This window comes from Cydia strobilella, chromosome Z (genome assembly GCF_947568885.1).
Source record: "Cydia strobilella chromosome Z, ilCydStro3.1, whole genome shotgun sequence".
NCBI lineage: Eukaryota > Metazoa > Arthropoda > Insecta > Lepidoptera > Tortricidae > Cydia > Cydia strobilella.
In genome coordinates this window covers 53,361,214-53,387,671 of record NC_086068.1, presented here as the reverse complement: position 1 = coordinate 53,387,671, position 26,458 = coordinate 53,361,214, and the positions used below count along the sequence as shown (strand labels likewise).

Here is a 26,458-nt window from a genome sequence, read left to right as displayed (position 1 = left end):
TAACTTTTGACTTTAAATCCCAGGTAAAACTGGTTTCCACCAAGGCGATTCGGAAAACAACTATTTAACTGTACTTTGTTTTTTTTTAGCATTACAAAAGTTAAGTTTTAACAAGGGAAAACGCGTATTATACTTAAAACGGGTGTTTACTTAAAGCATAAACACCTTGAAGCTATGCTGCATTTACACTTTATTCGCATTGCCGAGTTAACAATGAAGTATTAAGATTAAGATACAGATTATGCTCAGCATAAAAATAAAAATCACCCTTGAATTAAACTTTACCTTGAAGTAATATTATGTGAACCTGTATTTTTACTCACGACGTATTGCATGTTGTTTTTGTGTTTGATTGTGCACTCGGATGAATGATTTCATTAATCTTAAAAATGGCCGATTCGTCATATCAGCGGTGTCTTTCCATATCTCGGGACCATTGGGAGGCGTGCGTGGGGCTGAAGCCAACATCGCAGAGAACCTTTAAGACAAGTTTGATGTCATGTAGAACACGGCGTCAGCGATTATTCTTAATTATTATCATTTTAAAGTTTTAACTCACCAAGAGCACTAGTATCTTTTATGACAGAAATTTGAATTTCGAGTATTTTTTCAGACTCGTACCTATCATGTTTTACCGGGCCATGTCATGTAGGTATATGTATTTGATAAATTCTATTAAGAAAGCTACTTTTTTATTAACTTACTCAATATGTATTTCACTTCACTGGCTCAGTGACCCAAAAAGGATTTTGGCCTCTGACACAAGAGAGCCACTCTGCCCTATTCTGCGCCACTTCACGCCAGTTGGGAATTCCTTTTAGCCTAGCCTAATAGCCTCTAGACGCCTACTAATTAAAACTTGCCCAGAAAACTGCAATTTTCATTTGTCAAATGGATTTGGAGCCCTTTTTATAGGCCTCTTAGCAGCCCGAGGTAAAACGGTATAAGAAATTAAAGAGATGTTTGAAATTTTTACTTCATTGTGCGGTTTGCCTATTCTCCAGTGTTATGAAATTCTACATCAGTCTACTTCGCTATTTGTAATTAAAAAACCGCAGTGTCACGGTTCTGTGTCCGTGGAAACGCAAAGGTCAGTTGTCCACCGCCTGCAAAGGGCGTCGCCCCACTCGCTATGCCAGTAATTATACAGCATAACCAGCCGCAGCACATACATAAACTCTAATTATATTACAACACCACCGTATGGATATACACATGCATATGGATGGAGATGTCCACATACTATTCAACCGTGAGAATGTTATATAAGTTGGTGTTTGTTTTATAAGGCCACTATAATAGTCGTAATACCGTAATATTATAGCCACGACATGATCAGTACCATCACCTACAGTCGTTACTTTAATTCGCATGAGTTGAGTAGACTGACGACGCTTGCACATTTGATACGATTTGACGTATAAATAAGAAGAATAATATTTATTTATTTATTTAAGTTACCTTATTTTCACTAGTCATGCAGGGGAACACCCAATAATTCCGAAATATGTTTTTCCGAATTTCATAAGCACGATTTTCATAATCCCAATTTTTTATAAGTCCGAAATATCAAAATTACGATTTTTAAAAACACGATGGAAGAAAATTTTAAATCCGATTGTCATTTTACCGAAAGCTTAAAGTTCCGATTTAACACTTTTCCGAAAAAATGTTTTTCCGAATTCTTAAATTCCGAAAAACCATTGTTTTCCGATCGGAAATAAAATAATTCGGAATTCAGAAATTCGGTCTTTTGTAAGGTCGAAAATATGAAATTCGTGATATTCAAATGAAGACACGTTTCGTTTGAGTAATTCGGTTATTCAGAAATTCGGGCTTTTGTAAGGTCGGAAAAATGAAATTCGTGATATTCAAATGAAGACGTTTCGTATGAGTATTTCAGTATTCAGAAATTCGGTCTTTTGTAAGGTGGAAAAATGAAATTCGTGATATTCAAATGAAGACTCACGTTTTAGTAATTATTACGGGTGCCTGTCGTGCCGTCTCACGTTAAATTCGGCATAAAATATTTTTGGCATAAAAATTCGGCATAAATAAATTCGGATTCGGAGATTCGACCTCCAAGAAAACTAACTGTTGCCAGATAAGTGGGTTAGGTTAGGTTATAACTGCGACCTTGAAATAAACGAACTCTTGCCAGAAGTGGGTTAGGTTAGGTTAGAACTGTGACTCCCAAGTAAACGAACTGTTGCCAGAAGTGGGTTAGGTTAGGTTTGAACTGCGACCCCCAAGAAAACGAACTGTTGTCAGAAGTAGGTTAGGTTAGATTAGAACTGCGACCCTCAAGAAAACGAACTGTCGCTAGAAAAGTGGGTTAGGTTAGGTTAGAACGGCGACCCCCACTGAAAAGAATTGTTTTTAGAGAAATAGAAGGAATAACGTCAATTCGGAATTAAAAAATTCGGAATAATGGCAATTTGGAATTCGTGATTTCAAAAATCGTAAATGTAAAATTCGGCGTTTTCACTGTCGGAATTGTTATAATCGGAATAATGTGGTTCGGAATTTAAAATTTCGGAATAATGGCAATTCGGAATTCGTGATTTCAAAAATCGTAATTGTTAAATTCGGTGTTTGTTACCATCGGAATTGTTATAATCGGAATTATGTGGTTCGGAATTTACAAAATTCGGCTTTTCGGCTTTTCGGAAATATAAATCTTCGTGATTTACGACAGTCGGAATTTTGATAGGTCGAGCATTTAAAATCGGAATAATAACATTCGGTATTCTGAAATTCGGCATAACATTTTTCGGAATTATGTAGTGTACCCGTCATGCAGTACTCATTAATTTTTTTACCAAATAATTCCACTAGCTGCAGTCATTTCTTTCCATTTTTTTACTAAAACTACGATTGCACTCCTAAATTAAATATTGATCCATTGAAATGGTACATTTTGCCTTGCATGAAATCGGGCAGTTCTGTTTTTAGGGTTCCGTACCCAAAGGGTAAAAACGGAACCCTATTACTAAGACTGTCTGTCCGTCTGCCACCAGGCCGTATCTCATGAACTGTGATAGCTAGACAGTTGAAATTTTCACAGATGATGTATTTCTGTTTCCGCTATAACAACAAATACTGTTAACAGAATATTATAAATATTTAAGTGGGGCTCCCATACAACAAACGTGATTTTTTTGCTGTTTTTTTTTTTCGTTATTTATTTATCTATTTTATTTATTATTATTCGGAGATCCAACAGCTGTTAACATGTCTATAGGTTTTATAAATATGATACAAAATGTTCTCACCAGTAGCTACATATTAACAAAAACAATTGGTGGTTGATAAATAAAAGTTAAGGTAATGGTACGGAACCCTTCGTGCGCGAGTCCGATTCGCACTTGGCCGGTTTTTTTTAATGTTCTATGTGATGAAGTGGTTATGGCAAATCCGAGTTTTCGACCTCGGAAACCCAGCGGATCATTGTCAAATTTTTGAAAAACCTCTAAATTTTCTGACTTTGCATTTTATTTTACAAACCCATTAATTTGTTCACTCACCTCAGCAACTTGGAACAGCTGTATCTAAAGAACTATCAGGTCCTAATAGACCAAATTGGTCTCGTTCTGTTGAGAATGATGTGTACTTTAATAACGTATGTGGAGTTGTGACGTAAAATGGGTCCATAGTTGACCACATTGACGAAACTTAAAAACACATCTTTTTTAACATCTGGTTTACTGATGTTTCGGCGAAAATTACTTAACAAACTTTCTAACCCCCTTATTTATAAAACTTTAGGGGCCTGATTTAGTTAAATTATGTCTTATCCCTTTCTTACAAATACATAAGTAAAATGATAGATAAAGACAAACGATTCATAGCTAATTCAGGCCAGTAACGCGTTTATGAATAACGCCATTAGGGTATATGTACTTCTCATATTATAATGATTTATTAGCTTGGTCAGGATTCTGTTGTGATAAGTGTTGCAGATTTTAAACTTATTTAGTGATAAACGCAAGTTGCACATTGTGAACAACATCAATAGCATCACGACACATAGGTACATCCACCAAAAAATTTAACGTGATGTTGTTTGCCGCTAATTAAAATAATATACGTGAACAATCATACATAAAGGCGATTATAAATTAAAGCCAGCTAGCTTTAGAAGCAGTACGCAGTCAAGCTGTATTGTAAATTATAAATCCCTTAATGTTTACCATTCATAAACGTGCATGCATAGAATGAACAAAGGGGAATAAAGGTCACTTCCTCTGCTAGAGCGCGCCCATTCAATGTCTTATGAAAAGAAATCAATTAATAAATAAGTCGTGAATGCACGCACTATTCACTGTGACACCCGATCGACGTGACTCGAGCCGAGAAACCCTTTAGGCTGACACAGTTTTCAACGGTACTTACACAGCCTGACTTATGACTAGCTGACTGCGCTCAACTTAGAGATCAAGCAAGCACCTCTTCTTCTTTATGATTTTATTAAGTATATTGTTCTGAAACTGTTATGGATTTGATCTATTGAGTTATAGAACAAGAAATTAAAATTAGAAATGGGCTTTATAATGGATCACAGGTTTTACATATACGTACTTTAAAATAAAATAAACTGATATTTTATTCCCACACTGATGGAGGCCACGCAACAAGGCAAATATTTCCCGTAAATAGTTGATATGCAGACCAGGTCTTTAACTGAACCATAATGAGTCAGAAATGCTGTTAAGTGAAACAGTAACATATTTAGTTAAGAGTTATTACGCTCCCGCTGCGTTATTACTCTCTACTAGATATATTGTAATCACAAGCCAAGTCAATTAAAAGCGGTTGACATTTTTAAACTGCATTCGTTCACGCGATCCAAAGTGAGGCCGTGACTTTTAGTTATTTGATCCCATTTACATACACAGACAAGCCGTCACACTTTATATCACAATTTTTTCCTTTAAAGAGAATACATTTATTAGATATTGTTACAATTTGTGCCATTACATGAAGAACTTGAATTTTATAAACATGGAACACGTGTTCTCCTATCATTCGAATTATAAATATAGTCCATAGATACTTATAATATAATAAATATTTAGTTGAATCATGAACGTTTTAGATTATGTAGTAGGTTTAGAATACAATGTGAACTGTTTTTATAAGAAAAGCTTTTCTTGATGGGTTAATCGTGCTATAGTGGACAAACGCTATAACACGTGAAATTGCCTGAACACTTGATTAAACTCGATCATAATCAGGAGGTGACGTCAGTGTAGTCGGGTTGCGGGAGATGCAAACCTGTTTGGCAATGTTCGTTACAAACGAGGCCAAGCCTCTTTATGGGGCAAACTCCAAGACATACTCGAGAACGAATGTAGTCTCTTCGACGCATATTTTCTAATGAATCTAATATTTTCTAATTAATCGTAGGTCAAATGTAGGTAGGTAGGTAAGGAATGACTACTACAGATAATTAGTAAAGACTTTTTTCCTTTGTTTTCCTTACTGCCTTTAGTTTTAATTGTAGCGCACATACAAGTTTTTGTTACGAATTTCGGATAACGTATAATTCAATTTGTATGAAAAGTCTCGCTCATCAGGCCTTACCGAAGAAAAAGTATTAGTGGAAATACAAATGTATCCTGTGAGAAGATCATAGATCATACTTTGTACAATATACAATAGGTATTTAATTTACTTTATACACCCATATTCGTATATTATACTTTGTCGTATAGGTATGTGATAATTTAATTAAAGAAAAACATCAAGAATGAATTAGATATAGTTACATACAGTCGTACAGTCGAAGGCAAAAATATCGATCCAGACAAATGGCTTAAAAATATGTGAACGACTTTATTGTCTAAGGTGTAAGAGCGTACACATATTTTTGAAACTTTGGGAATGTATATATATTTATGCCGTTGACTGTACTGTACGAATGTACAAAGCTTTCGGAATTTGTGCTTGGTATACAGGTGCGGCGGAGGTTGGTAAACCGTAAACGTAAACCTCTTCTGATACAGTGTCGCCGATCAAATGAAATAACAAGTGTCCGACAGAAGTTAAGGTTTCGGTTTCGGCAGGTTTTGGACTTTTGGCACAATAATAATTTATGATTCGGTTTAGACCAAAACTGCCGAACCTTTCGGCGGCGCCGAAACTGTATTTTCGGTGGTGTCCAGTTTCGGTTCCGGTTGAAACAAGAGCAAAACCGAACCTTCGGTTTAGATTTCAGCAAAAAATCCGGTTTCGGTGGGACAATAAAAATAACCAGTCAAGTGCAAGTTAGACTTCTACCTCATCAACCTATCATCACACGTTTTTTCTGGACTCACGTGACATATTGAGTTATTTTTATTCGTTGTTATACTTGTTATAGCATAAAGTATATATTATTTTTAATAATTATTAGAATACAAGCTAAAGATGAAACTGTCTTCATAAAATAGACGGATAGCGGAGATCTCGTTGGCATCTTTGTTATGATTATTATGATTAACTAGGGTTAACGGATTACATTTTTCGGCTTAAAACATATTTTATGTAATTTCTTCGTTGATTGTTTTGCGCAACGTTTGACTAATGAATATTTAAAGCTTTATAAACTTTTAACTTACGGTAATATGATGACCGATCCGTATCAATAACGATTTGCATCTAATTAAAAAAAAGGTTCAGATGATTGCAGGCTTTCAAAGAACCGAGTAGTAGAACCTAATGAATGCAGTGGCCCATAAGCAAAGGTTATTTTACACTAAAGGTCTCAATAAAACTTGCATTGTGCAACCTCTACCATTTACCAAAATATCAATTGCATAATGACATTTTTGTACATAATAACCGTTCGCTATCAACATCCGATGTACAACTTTTATAAAACGTATCGGCAAAACAAGACTAAAAATATGTTTAACATGAAAATACGCCAAATAAAATAAGTAGATCGGTATGAGACAGATATAAAAACTTACTTTCATTGACTAAGTATATAGATATTTGAATCATACGAAGTGTGTAATATTAAAGACGATGATTTGGCATTTAAAGCTGTGAGAAACTGTGATAAATCATTATTCATGAAATTAAAGTAACCTCTACCTCTTTACATATATTATTTAAGCTTTAAAAGTTGCTCGATCGAGGTTTGGGGTTTTATATTCATATCATATGTGAATACTTTACATACTGCTTTAATATAAGTCACCATCTTCCTCGCGTTGTCCCGGCATTTTTGCCACGGCTCATGGGAGCCTGGGGCCCGCTTGGCAACTAATCTCAAGAATTGGCGTAGGCACTAGTTTTTACGAAAGCGACTGCCATCTGACCTTCCAACCCAGAGGGAAAACTAGGCCTTGTTGGGATTAGTCCGGTTTCCTTACGATGTTTTCCTTCACCGAAAAGCGACTGGTAAATATCAAATGATATTTCGTACATAAGTTCCGAAAACTCACTGGTACGAGCCGGGGTTTGAACCCGCGACCTCCGGATTGCAAGTCGCACGCTCTACCGCTAGGCCACCAGCGCCGCTTCTTGTTACGGCGTGTTCCAACAAGTACAATAACAAAAATATCTACAAATTATTAACATATTAAAAAACGAAGCATCTATATCTAATATCTAATATCTCCGGTGTTGCAGGCGTCCATAGGCTACGGTAACTGCTTACCATCAGGCGGGCCGTATGCTTGATTGCCACCGATGTGGTATAAAAAAATCTACTGACTAAAAAAACAACACTAAGTGTTACGAATTTATAATGTTAAAATTGGTAATTAAAAATGGAGTAATATTCTGTAATTAACGCATTTTCTAAAGTACATGTAATCTGCATGTAGTTTAGGTTCAATTATCCATATAAGCACAAAATTAAGTGAAATTAAAAAGTTTAGAAATTTAAAAAAAATTGGTCGAAGTCAATAATGTTCTTCTAACCTTGCAAATAACTTTGGCACCCTGTGTCTTCTAATAACAATGTGGGTACAAAATTAAACGATTCTCAACTTTCTAGCTGTCAAGGTAGAACATGCTTTAATAATATGTCATACATATCTATAATAACATTAATAATTGCGCCGGAGTATACGGTAGACCCGAATCAAATTATGCTCAACTAAAAGAGCGTAAAAAAATAACTGTTTTGAATCGACAACATATATCCGCAAAATTCGTATTGTCGCGTATTTTGCATTTAAAAGTGAAAAATAATTGATAAACAATGCAAAAGGTCAGCCATATTCAATTTGTTGGTTGAAACTTGACAGTTACGGTGCGTTCGAAAATAGTAGTAATAGTTGGTTGCGTCATCGTGTGTTATCAGTGGTCTCGGACAAACTTTTTTTTTTAAAGTATGATTGTCACTGTCACTGTCTGTGTGTATATGACACTGAACGGATAAAACAAAATGTAAACATTATGCGTTTTTTATTAACTTAAATTCAATTTTCTGTAAAGGACAATCTACATAATTATTTCACTCTTTCATTATTGTTTTGTTGTTGATACATAATTTTGTTACTCAGTCAAACCTTGCACTTGGGAAGCATTACAACTAACATCTATGTATGCATAATATAATGTTGATTATCTGCTTAGTTTTGTTTCATATACTTTTATTTTAAGGTCACTTGTGAAGACTTCGAAATGCCGGAGGAATTAATTATGTTACTTCAAAAGGAGAGGAAGAGCAGGACGGTATGGAACAAAATTAAAACATCATGGCCGGAAGACCATCTAAAAGACGGAAATATACAAGTAGGTTCAGTTCTTTTCATCAACCTCATAGAACTAACGTCTTATACTGGGCTCTTTCTGACGGGATACTCCAGGTACCCGTTCATTCAGTTGGGCTTATGATGTAGGAATGCGTCCAGTGACATGCACTTCATTTCTTAGGAAAAAAATCAGTCGTATTAGGTAATACAGAAACGGATGTGGTATTTGTAAATGGGAAGGTATATTTAGATGAACAAAGATCATTAAAGCCAACGCTAGATATGCTATTATAAGTATTATATTAGATTGGATAGGCCATAAGGGGCAAAATCAGATTAAAATCATTTAAAGATGAAAATTAGGAAGTAATGCAGTATTTGCTATGGCAGCTTTAAAATAAAATTTACCCACTCTGCCTCCCCGGCCCGGGTTTTTCACTAAGGCTCACTTGCACCATCCCACTAACCCGGGGTTAAGCGGTTAAACCGTTAACCCAGTGTCAATATGTACTGGTAACAATGGTATTTTAGGTTTACCCCGGGTTAGCGGAATGGTGCGTGGCGCTTAAAGTTTTATGCTTTTTGAATCAAATTTGTTTTAAGAGATTGAGATGTGTTTAGTAGAAGGTGTAAGGCTACGTTTCCTTCTGGGATGTGAAGGGATGTATAGCGAGGAATATGTTTAAAACCAATACAAATTGTCCACTAGACCTGCGCTGAGCGAGGATAGGTAAATGATGTGATTCGATTCGCTCTAAACAAACACATAGGTACCTCGCTACGCATTGCACACCTCTGGTGGAATCACAGGCTTTGCACATCTTTATTGGAATCATAGCCTTATGTTACAAGGGTAACCTTTTTTGTTATAGTTCATCATTATTTAACTGTAAAAGACTGATTGTTGTAGTAAATTTGTAGTTGTCGTAAAAAAAAAGTTTCCTTTACAATTACTTACTCATTTTGTCACAAACGTGCAATCAATTAAAATTCGGGCTTATGAAAATGTAAAAAAATGTAATTCAGGCAAACATTAAAGGAGAACCAAAAAGGGGAAAGATTTTCGAGATTTTAATAATCGCATTTAAAGTTTCGGGAGATGCGATAAGGCCTTGATAAGGTTTAGTCTAAAAGTAGATAAATAATTACTTAATTCAAAATGAGAATTTTTATTTATTTTATTATCCGGGCGAAGCCGGGTTCTCATCTAGTCAGTATATATTTATCTACTGCTCAAATCTCAAACTCTCAAGCAATACATCTCCGCCCATTTAATATTACGGAATCACGATTGTAACATCAAAAACTAATCAACTTGCTAGCCTAATATTGCTCCTCGGGTTACTGGCATTCCGTAACCAAAAAAGGTTTAACTACATCACAATATGTAGTTAAAAACCTTTTTTTTATTCAAGTTTTACGTGAGCATTAGCTTAGTAACTGTATGTTTGTAATTTTGTACATATAATGTCTAGACAACAGCATGCTGAACAGAAAAACGTTCTATCCACGTCGGTCAGGTCCCGAGTTTTTATCAAGTTTAATATTATAGCTTCATGAAACCTTCTCAAAAGGAGAAAGATATAATTAATTTAGACAACGCAATTTCACCAGCCTTTCACTACAGGTTCAACTATTGGACGGGAGAGGGGAGACAACAGTAGTTTACCCTATTGGTCCACATTACGCAATTACATACTTGCCCTTACTCGAAACAAGGACAAGATCAGCACCCCCGATTTATACAAAAACAATACCAAACACGGCCTAGCAGCTTCACTGATGTAGATATCAAGATAAAATTGAGAGCTTTAAATAAACTTTGAAGAGCGGATATCTCCAAAACTATACAAGATATAGAAAAAGGGCAAAATATTCGTGTGATAAGCAAGAAGTGTAGTGCTGCCCACATATTGTTATAGAACACGGAAAAGAACATATAGTTTGTAGTAGGTAGCTATTTAGGCCCATGACTTGTAGTAACATAACACTTGTATTGTATGTCAAGAGAAATGTGGCGCTGCGGCCACGCGACGGAACCCCTCGGACATTGTAGACAACTAACGGCAAACCCACTTTACACACGCGTGTCTCATGTACAGTTAAGTGTAAAAATACGGGTGCATACAACTTCCTCAAAATATGTACTTTAGTTCTTAATTCACTGACATAAGAGCAATGGGAAATATTTTTGAGTATGATGAGTGCACCCATATTTTTACACTTGACTGTACCTACACCTACATTAGATATGAAACACAATACCTACTGGTGTAGTAGCTTACAAAAGGGAAAACACAAAGCATACCTAAATAAACAGTAAAAAAATAATATTCGATCAATAAGACAATTATTTAACATTTCCAATATCTCCCAGTTTTTAGGGTTCCGTACCCAAAGGGTAAAACCGGGACCCTATTACTAAGACTTCGCTGTCTATCCGTCTGTCTGTCTGTCTGTCTGTGTGTCCGTCTGTCACCAGGCTGTATCTCATAAACCGTGACAGCTAGACAGTTGAAATTTTCACAGATGATGCATTTCTGTTGCCGCTATAACAACAAATACTAAAACCAGAATAAAATAAATATTTAAGTGGGGCTCCCATACAACAAACGTGATTTTTTGCCGTTTTTTGCGTAATGGTACGGAACCCTTCGTGCGCGAGTCCGACTCGCACTTGGCCGTTTTTTTCTGTTAGTAGGTACTATTTACAAGTCGAAAAACATAATAGTAATAATGTTTGTAGAAAGATTTCCCTTCACAGCCATCGTTGAGCTACTTTAAAACGGTCACTAGCGTAAGATAATTTTGATATTTGGATTTTACAAAAGTTAATACTTATTGTATTATTCTTAGTCCACACATTTTGTTTTGTATTATACTCGTAGTATATGCATAATGAATAACCTTGATGTAAATAAAAGCTACCTCCAGGACCACACCTAATGTCTTCAATATAATATTGCTATCAGCAATCAACCAAACCGCGCTAAAAACTGGTATTTCAATATCTGTCATTAATGCATAATGTATGTAGTTTTACAACACGTATTTCAACATGAGTGTCGAAGGTTACTCCATTAGTTCAGAATGAAAAATTGACAAAATTAGTATAAATCATTTCACAACTCGATGTCAAGTTCATCGTGGGCAACGAACAATAGAGCCCAGCCAATGGATAAAAATACTCGATAAACATATACGTCGAATGAAATAAACATGATAACCGGTTGAATCGACTTATCGAAGCCTTCGCGGTGGTAAAACGTACCCAGAATCCAGGTTATTGACTTGCATTGTCTTTGTACTGTACCTACAGTGACAACTCCGCCAACCGATCAAACAAAAATGCCAACGGCCCGGCCTTGTCGGCCACTTAATAAATCTGTAAAAGTATGGCAATGTACCACTAAGCTAACTCGAACAGGAACGAACGGCAAACATTTACCTATAGTCCATTCTCTATAAATAAGTAACCGAACACAAATAAACCTTGAAAGCGGACATTATAAATCGTGTGCCAAAATGCAATGTTCTTAAAACCATTTACTTATTTGGGTGGATAAACGAAACTAGAATGGTACAAACCCGAAAAACAAACAGCGGATATATCAGCAATCTAAAATTAGTGGTTCAAGACAACAGTTGATTACAAGGTAGTTAGTTACAGTTACAAGTTTTGTAGGTGGAATTCGACAGAGTAATTTGAAACAATGTTATTGCAAAAAATATTTCTAAACTTGCCTCTAGAAAAATAATCGATACAAATTTATACGATTATATTACACGATACGATTTAGGTACATAATATATATACTTATATGCTGACAAGCTATGCACAGCCTAAACCCTAATCCATGGAACTGGAAAAACAGATATTCTTTCAATGTTGTAGAGCTCAACTATGAAAGGTGAGCACTATCCAACCCATAACCATAAAGAAGGGGTACCAAATAAAATTTGTAACGACATATAGGTACACGAACGAATCCGCGGGCGGAGGTTATTATACAATATTTTCGGATTACGTTTACTTACGATAGTGATACTTGTAAATTTAATATGAGAGATGTATAATTGATCCTTCATACGGCCTAATTCTAACTTTATTAAGACATCGAACAAAATTGACGTATCTTAAAGTTCAAATCAGGCCGTTACTCAGTTACATCGAGTGCATTCATGGTATAATATTTAAGCACTAGGGGTTTCTTTGTTATAATAACATTTAGCAATTGAACCAAACATTCCTCCTCTTGCTCCATCCAAGTATTGAATAGCAAGTGTTAAATGCATATGCAAGCATCCTGTAAGGTAAACGGTCCGCAGGAAGGCCGCATTTGTTAGAAAGTATAATCAAGCGATTGTATCTCCACTGGACAAGGATGCAGTCGTCATTGTCATCCCAGAAAATACTTATGGAACGTATTAGAAAAGCCAAAAATTGTAAATTTTGTAGAACAATTATTAAAGTATAAATAACAATTTAACAGGTTATTATGTTGATGCTTTGATTGGAATAGCGAAGCAGGTTAGACAGGAGTGACAACATTCCGCGTAACGTCGAGCTCGACCGGCGTACGATGGTGTTTTGTGAAGAACGGCAGGAAATAAAGAAGAAACTCATGAATAATTTAAAACGAGTGCGCCTTTTTGCAACATGTACATGTACAAATAGGCTTTTATTAATTGAGAAACCTAATCACTTCTATAAGGTGAGTTACCCTTAATCTATTATTAACAGAATATTTGTGCTACATTTATTATTCTAACTCCAAAGTATCCCATCGGATGATCAAGGTACAAGTCACCACTAACAGAAATGATCGCGTGCAGCATCACACACCATGTTTTGCCGACCGACACGTTTCCGGCCAAGAGACCAAACATGGTCCACATAACAATGTTATTTAAAGCAAGCGAAGAAAAGACATACTTACTTCAGAAATGATTGTTCGGGCGCGCTGTTTGAGGACCAACAAAACATCGTAAAATATTAAACATGGGCCCTGAAACTTTCCAGGCAACTGCATAAAATACCTGAGTAAGTATGAATTTGTAATTTACTTTCAGCAAATAAATTTCTTGCTTGCTTTTCTTGCTAATTCTTTTGGCGTTTTGTATTGAGTACCTACCTATTAAAGGATCGTCAGTTCCTAAACTGATGTGTCAGTCGAGTAAAATGAGATTTTAGCCGGTTAAAGATTAAAAAAAGCTAACACACATGGAAACGAAATAAGACAGATTCGGTCGCAGTCAGTGGTACCTAACATTAAAAATTGAATTTGGTGTTTGCAATAAAACTTTTTTTCTCAGCGATGGTAATAAGGGATTTGACGCAGTCTACTACGAGTATCTTGTTGGCCTACCACCGGCTTGCCTGTTTCGCAACTGAGCACCCTGATCTTGCAAGTCTCGCGAAAAAGCGATCCAATAATGGCCTTAAGGATGGTATGTTCGATGCGTCGCCACTGTTAATATTTATACCTATAACCTAAATCTGTATATATACTCAAGTCAGATACACAACTCAGATTATAAATACACGCAAACTTCATGCTATGCTGTCTAATATAACGAATTTATAGTTTGTTGCTCAAATACGACACGATTGAGACGTGGCATGAATCTGTCACGCCTTGGCTGTTAATCCTATAGAATCGATAGACTTAAGCAAATGGTCGTTAAAAAGCGCCGCATTCGTAATCAAGTACCGGCTATCTGTTTAACATAGACGTACGAGTACATTCATCTGCTATACATGTTTCACTTTGTACAAATGTACATATATCAGCTTATCTGCTCCCGCGCTACAATTTACATACGATCCAACAATCGTAATCTATCTCTACCGGTAATTAGAAACTTGCGAATGTAACGGTGCATGCCGTTTGTAGAGCAACTAAACTTGAACTTGTAAAACTGATGAGCGAACTCGAGCATTTCACTTTTTTTATTTATTGATGTAGGAGGCAAACGAGCAGACGAATTGCCTGATGGTAAGCGGTTACCGTCGCCCATGGACACCCACAACATCAGAGGGCTTACCGACGCCGGAGGGACATACGCTCTTTTCTTGAAAGTTAGAAAGGTCGTAACTGTGTAAAAAAAAATCTGGAAAGCATACAAAAGCAACTTCAAGTCGTCTCATTGACTTGAATTCTTATGTACTTTACTTACGATGTAATGACAAATTAGAATCATATTGATCTCGTGAGCTACTGTATACTAGTTAGTCATCTACTATGACTTGACGCTATGTTCTTATGCTTGCAGAATGATTTGTACAAGTGCGCCATTTGTGGCTTACTTGGACATTCCGATAACCGTCTTACAGTGCTTTACGGGTGTGACAATGCCTACTTGTGATTGATGCGATAGTAATTTCCTGAACACCGTTGTTCGTATCGAATACGAGTTTGATTGCAGCAGACCACACGGCGCGGTCGAGTATACTCCGCCGAGCGGTTCTTCGTGCTCCTAATCACTGTAATTGAACGTTATCACAATGTCTGTTTCGGGATTCATGCGCTTAAATACAAATAAATTTAGTCTAGAAGGCACTTACCGATGCTAGTGTGCGGAAGCGCATACAGTACTCCACAGAGCGCAGTCGGTATCTGTGCGCTTTTAAGTACCGGAGGGTCATTTTCGTAATCGAGGCAGTCGGTTGCTGCCGGTTCGAACAGAGCTAGATCAAGACCATCCATGTCGCTGCGAACTGAAACCCTATCTTCCTCGACCACGCGATCACAAAAATTTTCAGGCGACTCAACATCTTTCGGGCTGCGACTGCAAACTTCATCACTGAGTGGCTCGCAACAACATGTGTCGGAAAATGGCTCAAAATCCCGGCAGTCAAATTCGCATCGCTCAAAGCTGTCACAAGTGCAGGACGACAACGCATCGGAATCCGACCCTTCTACTACAAACAAATCATTGCCTTCTACTTCTTCTGTTTTCGCAGCTGTCCTTGCCGACACATAAAATACGCTCGAAGTGTATGGCACCTTTTGCACTTGTAGTGTCACTTTTCCGTCTGTTAATATTTCTTCAGTATATGTGTCATCTACATCTTTAGCTATGCCTTCTAACTGCGGCCGGCAGTCTTCATAGTGGGCAAAGCTCGAAGTATCGGTGAGATTAGAGGAACGGTCCACGGAGTAGGCGTCTGCGTACGGGTCACCCGCATCGCTCTGTCGGGTTTGCAAGCGGTGAGGCGTTTGGTGTGAGCGAGCTCCTAGGAATATAGTGGTGTAGGGGCATGTGTGGGCGGGTCGAGTGCGATCAGCGCGCCGCGGGTAACTGGCCGCGAGAGGGTCCCGCGGCGGCGTTTCCTTCGCGTCTACGTACGCTTCGTTCGCCGACAGCACGTTGTAACGCCAATCCGGCATTATTGATCACCATCTCCTACTTCAGGTTATAAACTGACCACCGTGCGGTCACATGATACATTATTTATGGAATGCGTGCAAAAGTTTAATTGTTACTATGTCACTAAATAACGGCATAACTTAACTACGGCCGACGTCCGCAACTGTTCAAACAAGCCTTGCCTAAGTGATGCAAGTAAAGTGGGTCACTAGATATATCGACTGCAATGAGAACGCCTACTTTTATTTGCATACACATTAACAGATAAAATTGACAACATGTAATGACTAATTGTATAATAAAATAGCGTGACAGTATGTATTTAGTAATAAACAAGTATAACCTACTGCATTCAGCAGCAAGAAACCATAATTATGGACATATTATGGACTTATACAAGTCAATAAACACAACTGGAAAATGTTTTAATATTGCGCCCTGAGCTTTGTTAGGAAGCTCGGCCGAGTTATCTATCGCTCGTACATAAATAATAGGTAAAGACTTATTCTTCCTTATCGCGTGAATCCAATTTTTTTAAGGAAGGTTTTCCAGGTGTAGTAATGTTGTGGCTAGACCGTCACATGTATCGTAAAGAATAGCAAATGATCATCTCATGCAAATATAGGTATAATGTATTTATTTTAATCTGTCTTTTAAATATATCTAAAAGATGCTTCCGTTAGAATAAGAAATGCATTAAGTACGTAGGTGTGTATGTGGGTAGTTCCAAGAGTCGAAGGGACGGGCCAAAATAAATGAATAGAATAATTGTGAAATACTATGTGTGTTATTAATTTAGTAGGCATAAAAATTTAAAACAAGTAGGCATTGAATTAAGCTTATACATAGATATTTTAAATACAGATATTTAAAAATAAACCAAGTAAAGAGAGCAAGGTGCAAAGCAAAATGCGCGGAACGCGGTACCTGCGTGTGACCAAGTGTGACGGAGCGCAATGTAATCCTGCGTGCGTGAGAAAAACCTACGAATGACAATATATGTATAATGGCAAAGCCAATTAAGATGGTAAGTAAGTTAAATATTTGTGCAACAAAATTACTTCATGATGCTGATTTACATGGCTATCTATAGTATTCCGAGAGGTGAAAAACTGCCTACTATATAATCTGTGTTATTACTAAAACTGTGTATTATGTCATGTCAGAAAGTTTACCCGATTAGACTTAAGTCCAACTTACTAGTTACTTCTTTAAGTCCAACGACTTGAACTTTGATGTTTCACACAAACTTTTTAGAAAAAAAAAAATACATACTATAAATTAAGGAAAGATGAACGTATACATAATCTTTCAGGAATATAATATAACTAACTAGACTCTAATTAATGTTTTAAATTTTACCAACCTCATACCAGGTAAAATAAAGGCTTTTGGTATCCATTTAATCGAGTGATTTATTAATTTTTAAAAATGAGCACGGCAGTTGTCCTAATTCTAAGAGACCTGACATACAAGTTGCACGCTTCATAAACACGATAAACTTTAAAAGCTGTCTATGGAAATAGAAAAGCTACGAGAGACAGGTTGCAGTAGTCAGTAACGGGCCACTAGTCGCTGGTGTATTACGGTATCGAAAGTTGAAGCCCGCTATGTCCGGATTATTTGCGTTTTCGTCATACGCATAACCAAAGATATATAGATATAATCCGTAATAGATGGATACAGTCTAAGGAAAAAACGTGCCTCGAAAATCAAGAAAATTTTATTCTCGATCAGATGGCGCCACTAGCTTTGGCCTACTCTCGTATAGATAGCGTTGACAGTTTCGTTTGTTATTTATAATTTTAACGCATATCAGTGAAAGAACATGGGTCAAAATTATATAAAAATAATTAATGCAAATAAAAACATCATTTAGCCATATTTAAATACATTTTAACGTATTTTTATAAATCTTCATTTTTAGTTTTAAAGTATGTCGATAGATGGCAGTGAATTTACAGTGGTTACAAAATTTACTATGTCAGTACCGCTCTATCTTATTATATCCTCTTTGGCATAACTAATGCTGCGTCAATGCTTAAATTTCTTTAAGTTTCGGGATTTTAGTACCTATTAATATAAATAAGCGCTATCTAACGTGTGTATTAGGGTTTTGTTAGGGATTTGTGAAATTTTGGGTTTTTCCTACTCAGAATCACGAGCCCTATCGAATCTACTAGGTGAAAATAGTGTCCCATTGTTTACCTAACTTTTTTACTTCCAAAACGCTACTGCCATACAAGAGCCTATAGAAAAGTAGCGTTATTGGAACAAAAAAAATGGGACACTTTTTTTCACCTAGTTAACTCGAAAGGGCTCGTGATTCTGAGTAGGATAAACCTAAAATTTCACGGATCCCTAACAACTCATGAACTTCAACGAAAAAAAACGCACATTAAGTAGATTGATAGAAAAAATAACTTACATACCAATAATATGTTATGTGTGTGTGTCATGGCAATATTTTAAGTAAGTCCGGCGATTCAAATACTCGCTGACACTTTTTGCACGAATATAATATATCATCTAAAGAATGTGTCATTGCTACATCAACTTCTTAATTAACCCTTAAATCTATAGTGTTAGGATGCAACACAATAAAAACATCTAATTTTATAATTTATGCATAATTAACTAATTAGATAAAATCTATTTGTTCCAATTCATTATTCCGATAGTTAAACTAATTCACTTTCCGATTGTTTACTAAAATTTGCGCAGTATTTAAATTTAAAAAAGTTACATTTTAGACAATTTGGCGGAACATTTGGAAAAAGGCTTAAGTTGATGATTTTTAGTACGGAACTTAAGCGGTTTTTCTACAGGTTCTTATTTTTTTATATTCAAAAACTACATTATAGGTTTATCAAATTATCGCAAATAATGTATCTTTCTGATGGTGGTAAAAATTATCATATATATTTTACCAATCATTGTATATTTACATAAATAAGATTTTGATTTCGCCTATGTGACTTAATTCATAATTCTTTATTGCAACCATGGTACAGTATAGATGTAAATTATAATATACAATGTCTCACATGGACCCTGTAAGGGCACAGCATATCAATTGCTTACTCATAACTGCCTACCCCACTTCCTACACCGATTTAGCAGTAAAATCTATGTTTTTAGTACTATTTTAATATTGATTTTTCACAGCATCAGGTAAACAATTATGTGTCACATATATTAATTTCGGGCAAAAAGAAAAAAATGCTTATTTAAGTGTAAAAAATGTATATCCTATTAAGAGTATAAGGCTTGTGTTTAAATAAATAAATATTTGACGATGTTAGCCAGTGTTACTTTTGGTACACATTAGAGTTGTGCCATTCCCGGTAACATTCCCCATTTTGTATGGGGAAATTTCTCGCTCGGTAACATTCCCCATACAAAATGGGTAATGTTACCGGGAACGGCACAACTCTATACACATCGCAAACAATAAATGTTCCAGATTTGAATACAAGATCAAATTGAAAAAATTATTGGAAAATAAAGGCGTAATCAAGCCAATTGATATCGTTTAAAATAATTTGATCGTCATTTGTTGGAGAGGTCAACGTATGTAGGTTTCCTGTTTGATCTTGATCTTCCACTCACACATCTGACGTTAGGTATCCAACTTTTCTGAATACGCTCTAAATAATAACCTAATGAGGTAAAGACTGTAACTGAATTTAATTGATATAACGTTTTTGCTTTTAAATACACCTACTCGTATGTAGTTCATAATCATAGGAGAGCAAAATAGTATTAAAATTCATGTGGATTGTGCGGTTATTTTTAATATGTTTACTTACAAAATTTATGACTTGGAAAAGAAGTTATAATTACATTATAAACGTTACAAGAATCTGTTTTAGGTAGGTACACTACCGCTCAAAAGTATTTAGGCACCCGCAATTTTCACCATACAATTGTATACAAAAATTATTTTCATAATCATACTGTTCGATCGCAGGAAATGACTCTCTTACATGTTGGACTGAATTTTTATTTAGATAAATATATTGAGCCTCAAATTGTTGCCAAAGACATCCTTTAAAATTTCGAGTTTACTTTATGCAACGATTAAAAAAACCCTTATGTACTAGTTCATACAAAATAAAACGATTTTGTGCTGGAAAACGATTTATGTTTTTTTTTATTAAAGTTAACTAAACAAAAAACTGTTACCCGACTGCGACTTAGCGGTATAATTCTGAAAGTCGAAAAAATTACGAGTGCCTAAATAGTTATGAGCGGTAGTGTACTTATTATTCTCGCAGTTCAAAATTAACAATTTGGACCAACCGCTTATCACCTGGCTGGGGATACAATCTTGGCGTTTTGTTATAAACGTATATACGTGAATAAAAGTTCAATGCCTCAGAGTCGTGCTTAGAGAACGTCATTATTTTGTGAGTACATACGAAATTGTTAGTCGGCTTTATAATAACGGCGGCTCGTGACCGCTGCAGCATTCACTCTACACTAAATTCTCTTTGGACCATGCATGATGTATTTTCATAGTAAATATTGTCTGATTGCACATGAACCTACTCGTTATAGCTTCCGAATATTGTATAACTATACAACCTAATTTATAATTCCCGGACCCCAGCTCAGCTTATCAGGTCCTCAATGTAGAAATGTTTAAAAAAAAGCATCCTTTGTATAAACGGATTCGAGGTTAACACTCCTTTAGTATCAATTCGCATACCATGAACAGGGTAACTGTTAATACTTTTATTTCTGCTTGGTCTCTATCTAATATGAGTATACATACGAGTATGTATTACCATATGGAAGTTAAAAAGGTAATTCCTAGGTATTTTAGTTACCAGCCTGGAAATGATACGCTAAACCAGATACCAAAAACAAATTCATGGCGTAACGAATTTAATTTAAAGTCTGACCAGAAATATATGATCACGCGCCATGTTGCGGAATTTCACTGAAACTATTTTTTTCATACTATAATGAACTGTCACCTTATACAATGGGAATAACAGCGCCCTCTTGACAATGATCATATATTACTGGTCGGGCTTTAAAACCTACGAATTCGAACAGTGTGTGATTTAACGGCCGGTGGCCACGTGCCACTATTCCATTTCTACTTTGACAAAAACACCGCCACGGTCAATGAACGAAAATAACTAGGCACGCGTACTTTTATAGGTACGCGTTGATGAGAGCACTGGGTAACTGTCATTAGATAAATCACCCGGTACCGCCGAAACTATGTATACTTAACTACTGCCTATGTTACGATTATTGATCACTCTAGGTTTCGGATAGCCAGACTGGTATACGATTTCTCAGCTGTTTGTAATCAGCTGCTAGTACTACGAATTAAACGGGAACACATTAGAAGTTTCTACGCGTTATAGTAGGGTAAACTCGCATTATTTGGTGACACGCCTAATTCGGTGATACAAGTTTTGAAGCATGACACCGAGGAAAGCTAGTGAATTAGGGCCTTTAAAATGGGCCTCACGGCAAAGCCGCCGAAGCTGTAACTGTCACTTAGCTACACCCTTGTATAAAAATAAACTGTTTGTAAACAAAGTACCTACACGCGCATAGCTAAGGTATTCGATCCGATTACTAAGTGTTGCACTTAGGTACGCAGTATAAAAAGCTTACATAAAGCTAAATATAATACCCGTTGTAGGCGACGCATATATTTTATGTGAACTGTACTTTTAGGTTTATCAATTTTTATTGTTGTTGGTTAATTTTGGTACTTGTTACGCCATCTAGTGTAAACTATTCTAATTAAAGCTACATAAAACAATGAACGGTAGCGAGCCCAAGTCATACGCTGCACCTATATATGTAACTGTAGGTAGGAGTACATTGCCAGAATTCACACCCGCCGCGTTGGCTCCTCGCTCGCTCATAGTTTTGGCCTCGTATTTCGCGAATTTACGCCTTTTATTTAACCTGTCGCCTACAATAAAGTGGTCTTCGAACCGAATCTGTGCTAGAAGTGATGTACAGGACCCCATCGCAGGTTAAAACTCGTAGACAACATCGCCGCGAACTCGAGCGCACGCAATTGCAAATGGCGAGTACATCGAGCAACGCGCCCGCGCCCGCGCCCGCGGAACCTATAGTTAATAAGTTCCTAGACCTCGGCACCGATAGTGAAAAAGTGAAACAGCCGAAGGATTTGGAACAAGTGAAAATGGAAACACCAAAAAGTGTACGTGGTTCGATTTCGTCTGCCAAGTCGGAGTTATCTACGTCATCATCCATTGCAAGACGTAAGCAATTAGAATTTGAAGCCGCTCAGGCCAAGGCCCAGATTGAGTTGGCACTTATTGATAAAAAGCTAGAAGCTGATCTAGCCCAAGTTGACGCCGAAGAATCGCAGAGGGAAAATGAGCGCGGTAGTGAAGCGAGCGGAGGTGCGCCTAGCAACAGAGCGCGGTCTAGCGTCGAACGATGGTTGAGTCAAGGTCACGACGAAACTACTTACATACCGCAGCCAGATGTGCCCTATCAGCCACAGCAGCAAGCACTGCCACCCAACCCTGCACCAGCACCCGTCAACTTACCTATAGTCCGGCAACCCGATGTCCCCAGTGACAGCATTCGAGAACTAGCGCTTACCTTGAAGGATATCATGACGAACTCGTCAGCCAAGCGCGAGGATCGTTTGCTTAGCCGCCTGTCTACGCCACGAGACTTACCGATTTTCAGCGGCGACAGCGTCGAATGGTTGCACTTTAAAAAGGCTTACACGGAATCTACTCGAGTTTGTGAGTTCAGTGAGTCTGAGAACCTGGAGAGACTACGTAAAGCACTGCGAGGCGACGCCAAGGACACGGTCACCGCTCTGCTGATCGGTAACACCCCGCCCGCAGCCGTCATGGAAGCTCTCGAATTAAGGTTTGGCCGATCGGAAGTCATCATCATGAACCTTACGACGCAGCTGAAGAAGCTACCTTCGTTACCCACGTCGTACCATTATGACCTAATTGATTTTTCAATTAAAGTAAATAACTGCGTAGCAACAATAGGTGCGCTAAATAAGCCAGATTATCTACGCAGCCCTGAGCTCGCATCAGCTGTTCTTAACAAGCTACCGAGCACTTTGATTGGCAAATGGACCGATTTCGCATACAAAAGATTAGATGAAGACCAGCCTAAGTTGACCCTAATCTCTGAGTTTCTTAAACAAGAAGCACAAATGTTATCACTAGTTGGAATGACACAGGTACGTGAACAAAGTAAGCTGAGTGAAATAAAAACTACAGCAAAGTACTCAAGTGATAACAAAGTCCGTATTAATCGGCCTGTATTAACAACTAAAGCCGTCGAGGAAAACAAAGATTGTAAATTTTGCTCAAAAGGATTTCACCCGCTACCAGAGTGCCGTGTGTTCAAACGTGCCATGCGCCGTGATAGATGGAAGTTCATCAAATCGCAAGGACTTTGTTATTGTTGTCTGACGTCACGACACGACAGAGAAACATGCCCCGCGCCCGTTTGCGACATAAATGGTTGTGGACTCGCACACCACAAGATACTACACTGGAAGAAGCCTACGTCATCACAATCAGCTGACGCGGTCGTCGACCCGCCGCCCGAGCCGGCCCCGGCGCAGGCTCAACCGCCGGCCCCCGAGCCGGCACCTTCGGCCCCCGACACCGTGGCACATGTTACATCGGATTGTGCTAAACCTTCTTCTACGGATAACGTTATGGTAAAAGTAGTGTCAGTGCGATTGCGTGGACCTAAAGGTACCGTAAGTACATACGCGCTACTGGACGATTGCTCTTCAGTGTCTATGATAGACTCTGACCTAGCAACCGAGCTAGGTCTTAAATGTGAACAACCGCGTTCTATAAAGTTTACCGACGCGTTTGGACTAGAAGTGTACCAATCAGCCGTACCGACCGTCATCGCTCAGATAAGTGGACAAAACAATAACAATAGTTATGACATTAAGTTGCGTAAAGTGTCTAAATTACATTTACCAGCACAAGATTTGTCTGTAATTAGGAGTTTAAATTGTAAACGTTTATCTCATATTAAGGATTATGTGTGTAAAAGTCGTGTTATGCCGCGCATTCTTATTGGGGAAGATAATTACTTTTTAATCGCTCCGATTGAAATCATTCATGGTAGTGAAACCGAGCCCTATGGATCTCTGTGCAAGTTAGGTTGGTCAATTCATGGCAATTGTGGTCGCACTCACTCTAACGCTGCCAACGTGTTCCATCTCAGTCACACAGACAGCGAGAATATAGGTGAATTAAATGATTTAATTAAACATTCTTTTTCCCTAGACTCCATAGGAATTTCAACCTTACGCCGGGAAAATAGCGATCATTTAAGGGCGTTGCAGATATTAGAAAATTCCGCGCGCCTTATCGGAAATCAATGGGAGGTTGGTCTGCCGTTCAAGAAGGACGTATGCACCATGCCAGATACACGCGAAGCTGCCTTAACGCGACTACAGTCTTTAATGCGCAAATTTGCTAAAGACGACGCGTACGCAGATCGCTACCGAATGGAGGTAAACAAGCTGTTTGCCGCTGGTTATGCACGTGAGCTCAAGGAAAATGAACTTTCGGCCGACCGCGTATGGTATCTCCCGCACTTCGGAATTCAGAATCCCAACAAACCTGGTAAGTTGAGACTTGTTTATGATTGTGCTGCTAAAGTAAATGGGAATTGTCTTAATAGTTATTTATTAACGGGACCAGACTTATATAACTCACTTATGGGAATTATGCTCAGGTTTCGCGAGAATAAAATAGTTATAATTGGGGACATTAAAGACATGTTTTTAAGGGTGAAAATAAGGCCGGAAGATCAACATGTACTTCGTTTTTTATGGCGGGAATCTCCGGGCGCACCCGTAAAAACATGTGTTATGCAAAGTCTATTGTTTGGTGCTACTTGCAGTCCTTTTATAGCTCAATTCATTAAGAATAAAAATGCATCGAAGTACGATGATTTATATCCGGAGGCGGTAAATGTTATTGTAAATAGTCATTATATGGATGATTGTTTATATTCAACTAGCAGTGTAGAAAATGCAGTTAAGTTGGTTGAACAAATTACTCTTATTCACAAGAGCGGTGGATTCGAGATACGAAACTGGTCCAGCAATAGTAAGGAGGTATTGAAAAAAATACCTACCGATGCGCTCGCGCAATCAGCTGTTCACTTCAAGGACGGAGTCATGAATACAACTGAGCGCACATTAGGGTTAATGTTTCATCCTTCAGATGATACTTTTGGATTTAGAATTTCATTTAATCGTGTTCCACAGGAGATATTAAATGGATCTGAGGCTCCTACGAAAGCAAAAATGCTTAGTCTCATCATGTCGGTTTATGACCTTCACGGTTTTTTGTCACCTTTTATTATAAAGAGCAAAATAATATTTCAGAACGTTCACCGCAGTGGCGTGGATTGGAACAACCGCATCCGACCGGAGGAGCATGCGTGCTGGGTAAGGTGGCTCAACGAGCTTAAACTACTAGCATCGCTGCGCATACCACGGCACTACGCTGACGCGGGAGCATGGACGCGATGCTATGACGATTCGGCGGATGGGGTGAGTGACCCCACCATTATAAGTACCGAATTGCATGCTTTTTGTGACGCCAGCAGTAAGGCATATGCCGCTGTTGTTTATTGGCGTTTTGTTCGCTCAGATGGGACTCTGAATGTATGTTTTGTGGCTAGTAAAAGCAGAGTGACCTCACTTCGTCCGGTATCCATACCGAGGTTGGAACTTCAAGGTTGTTTGCTCTCTGCTCGTCTTGCCGCCACAATACAGAGCGAGCACAAAGATATTAAGCCAAACAAAAGGTATTTTTGGACGGATTCAAATACCGCCCTCCAATGGATTCGCAGTGACCCAAGAGACTATAAACCATACGTCGCTCACCGCCTTGGTGAGATTGACGAGTTGACCACTGCGTCAGAGTGGCGTTACGTGCCCACGGCCTTAAACGTAGCCGATGTGGCCACTCGCGAGGATGCGCCACCTCTGCAGTTCGATGATGTATGGTTCCAGGGGCCTAGGTTCTTGCGTGAACGCGAAAGTGAGTGGCCCAAGGATCTTAAGAGTTCTAAGCAGCTCGAAGAGGCTGTTTGTGAACGTAAGATTATTAACGTCGTGTCCTCGGCCGACTGTACTAGCACGCTGCCGGTACCTAACGAAAATAATTTTTCGTCGTGGATTCGATTAATTATGACAACTGCAAGGGTATTATTATTTATAAAAAAATGTCAACGTAAATGTAATCGAATCGACACCGGGCTGGTGCAGTCGGCAGAGGACCTGTTGATTAAAAAATGTCAACATGATTCTTTTCTTGCAGAAATTGATTGTTTAAAGAAAAATAAGCCGTTATCGAAAG

At 37.8% G+C, this 26,458-nt stretch overlaps 2 protein-coding genes across 3 annotated transcripts in view; one reads left to right on the top strand and one right to left on the bottom strand.

Moving 5' to 3' along the window:
• The window catches only part of LOC134754770 (ras GTPase-activating protein raskol), a 238,952-nt gene that overhangs the window by 168,017 nt on the left and 44,477 nt on the right, over window positions 1-26,458 (bottom strand). Inside the window, exon 2 of one of the 2 annotated variants that reach the window (XM_063691121.1) lies at window positions 15,265-16,233. The exons of the other annotated variant lie outside the window; for it this stretch is intronic. Within the exon in view, the coding sequence (XP_063547191.1) occupies window positions 15,265-16,090 (826 nt within the window). The 5' untranslated portion in view covers window positions 16,091-16,233. The remainder of the gene's footprint in view (window positions 1-15,264; window positions 16,234-26,458) is intronic. 2 annotated transcript variants of the gene reach the window in all.
• LOC134754772 (uncharacterized) lies at window positions 21,974-25,705 on the top strand. Its single transcript, XM_063691130.1, has 2 exons — window positions 21,974-24,709; window positions 25,480-25,705. The coding sequence occupies exons 1-2, from the start codon at window positions 22,063-22,065 to the stop codon at window positions 25,563-25,565; spliced, it is 2,733 nt and encodes a 910-aa protein (XP_063547200.1). The 5' UTR covers window positions 21,974-22,062; the 3' UTR covers window positions 25,566-25,705.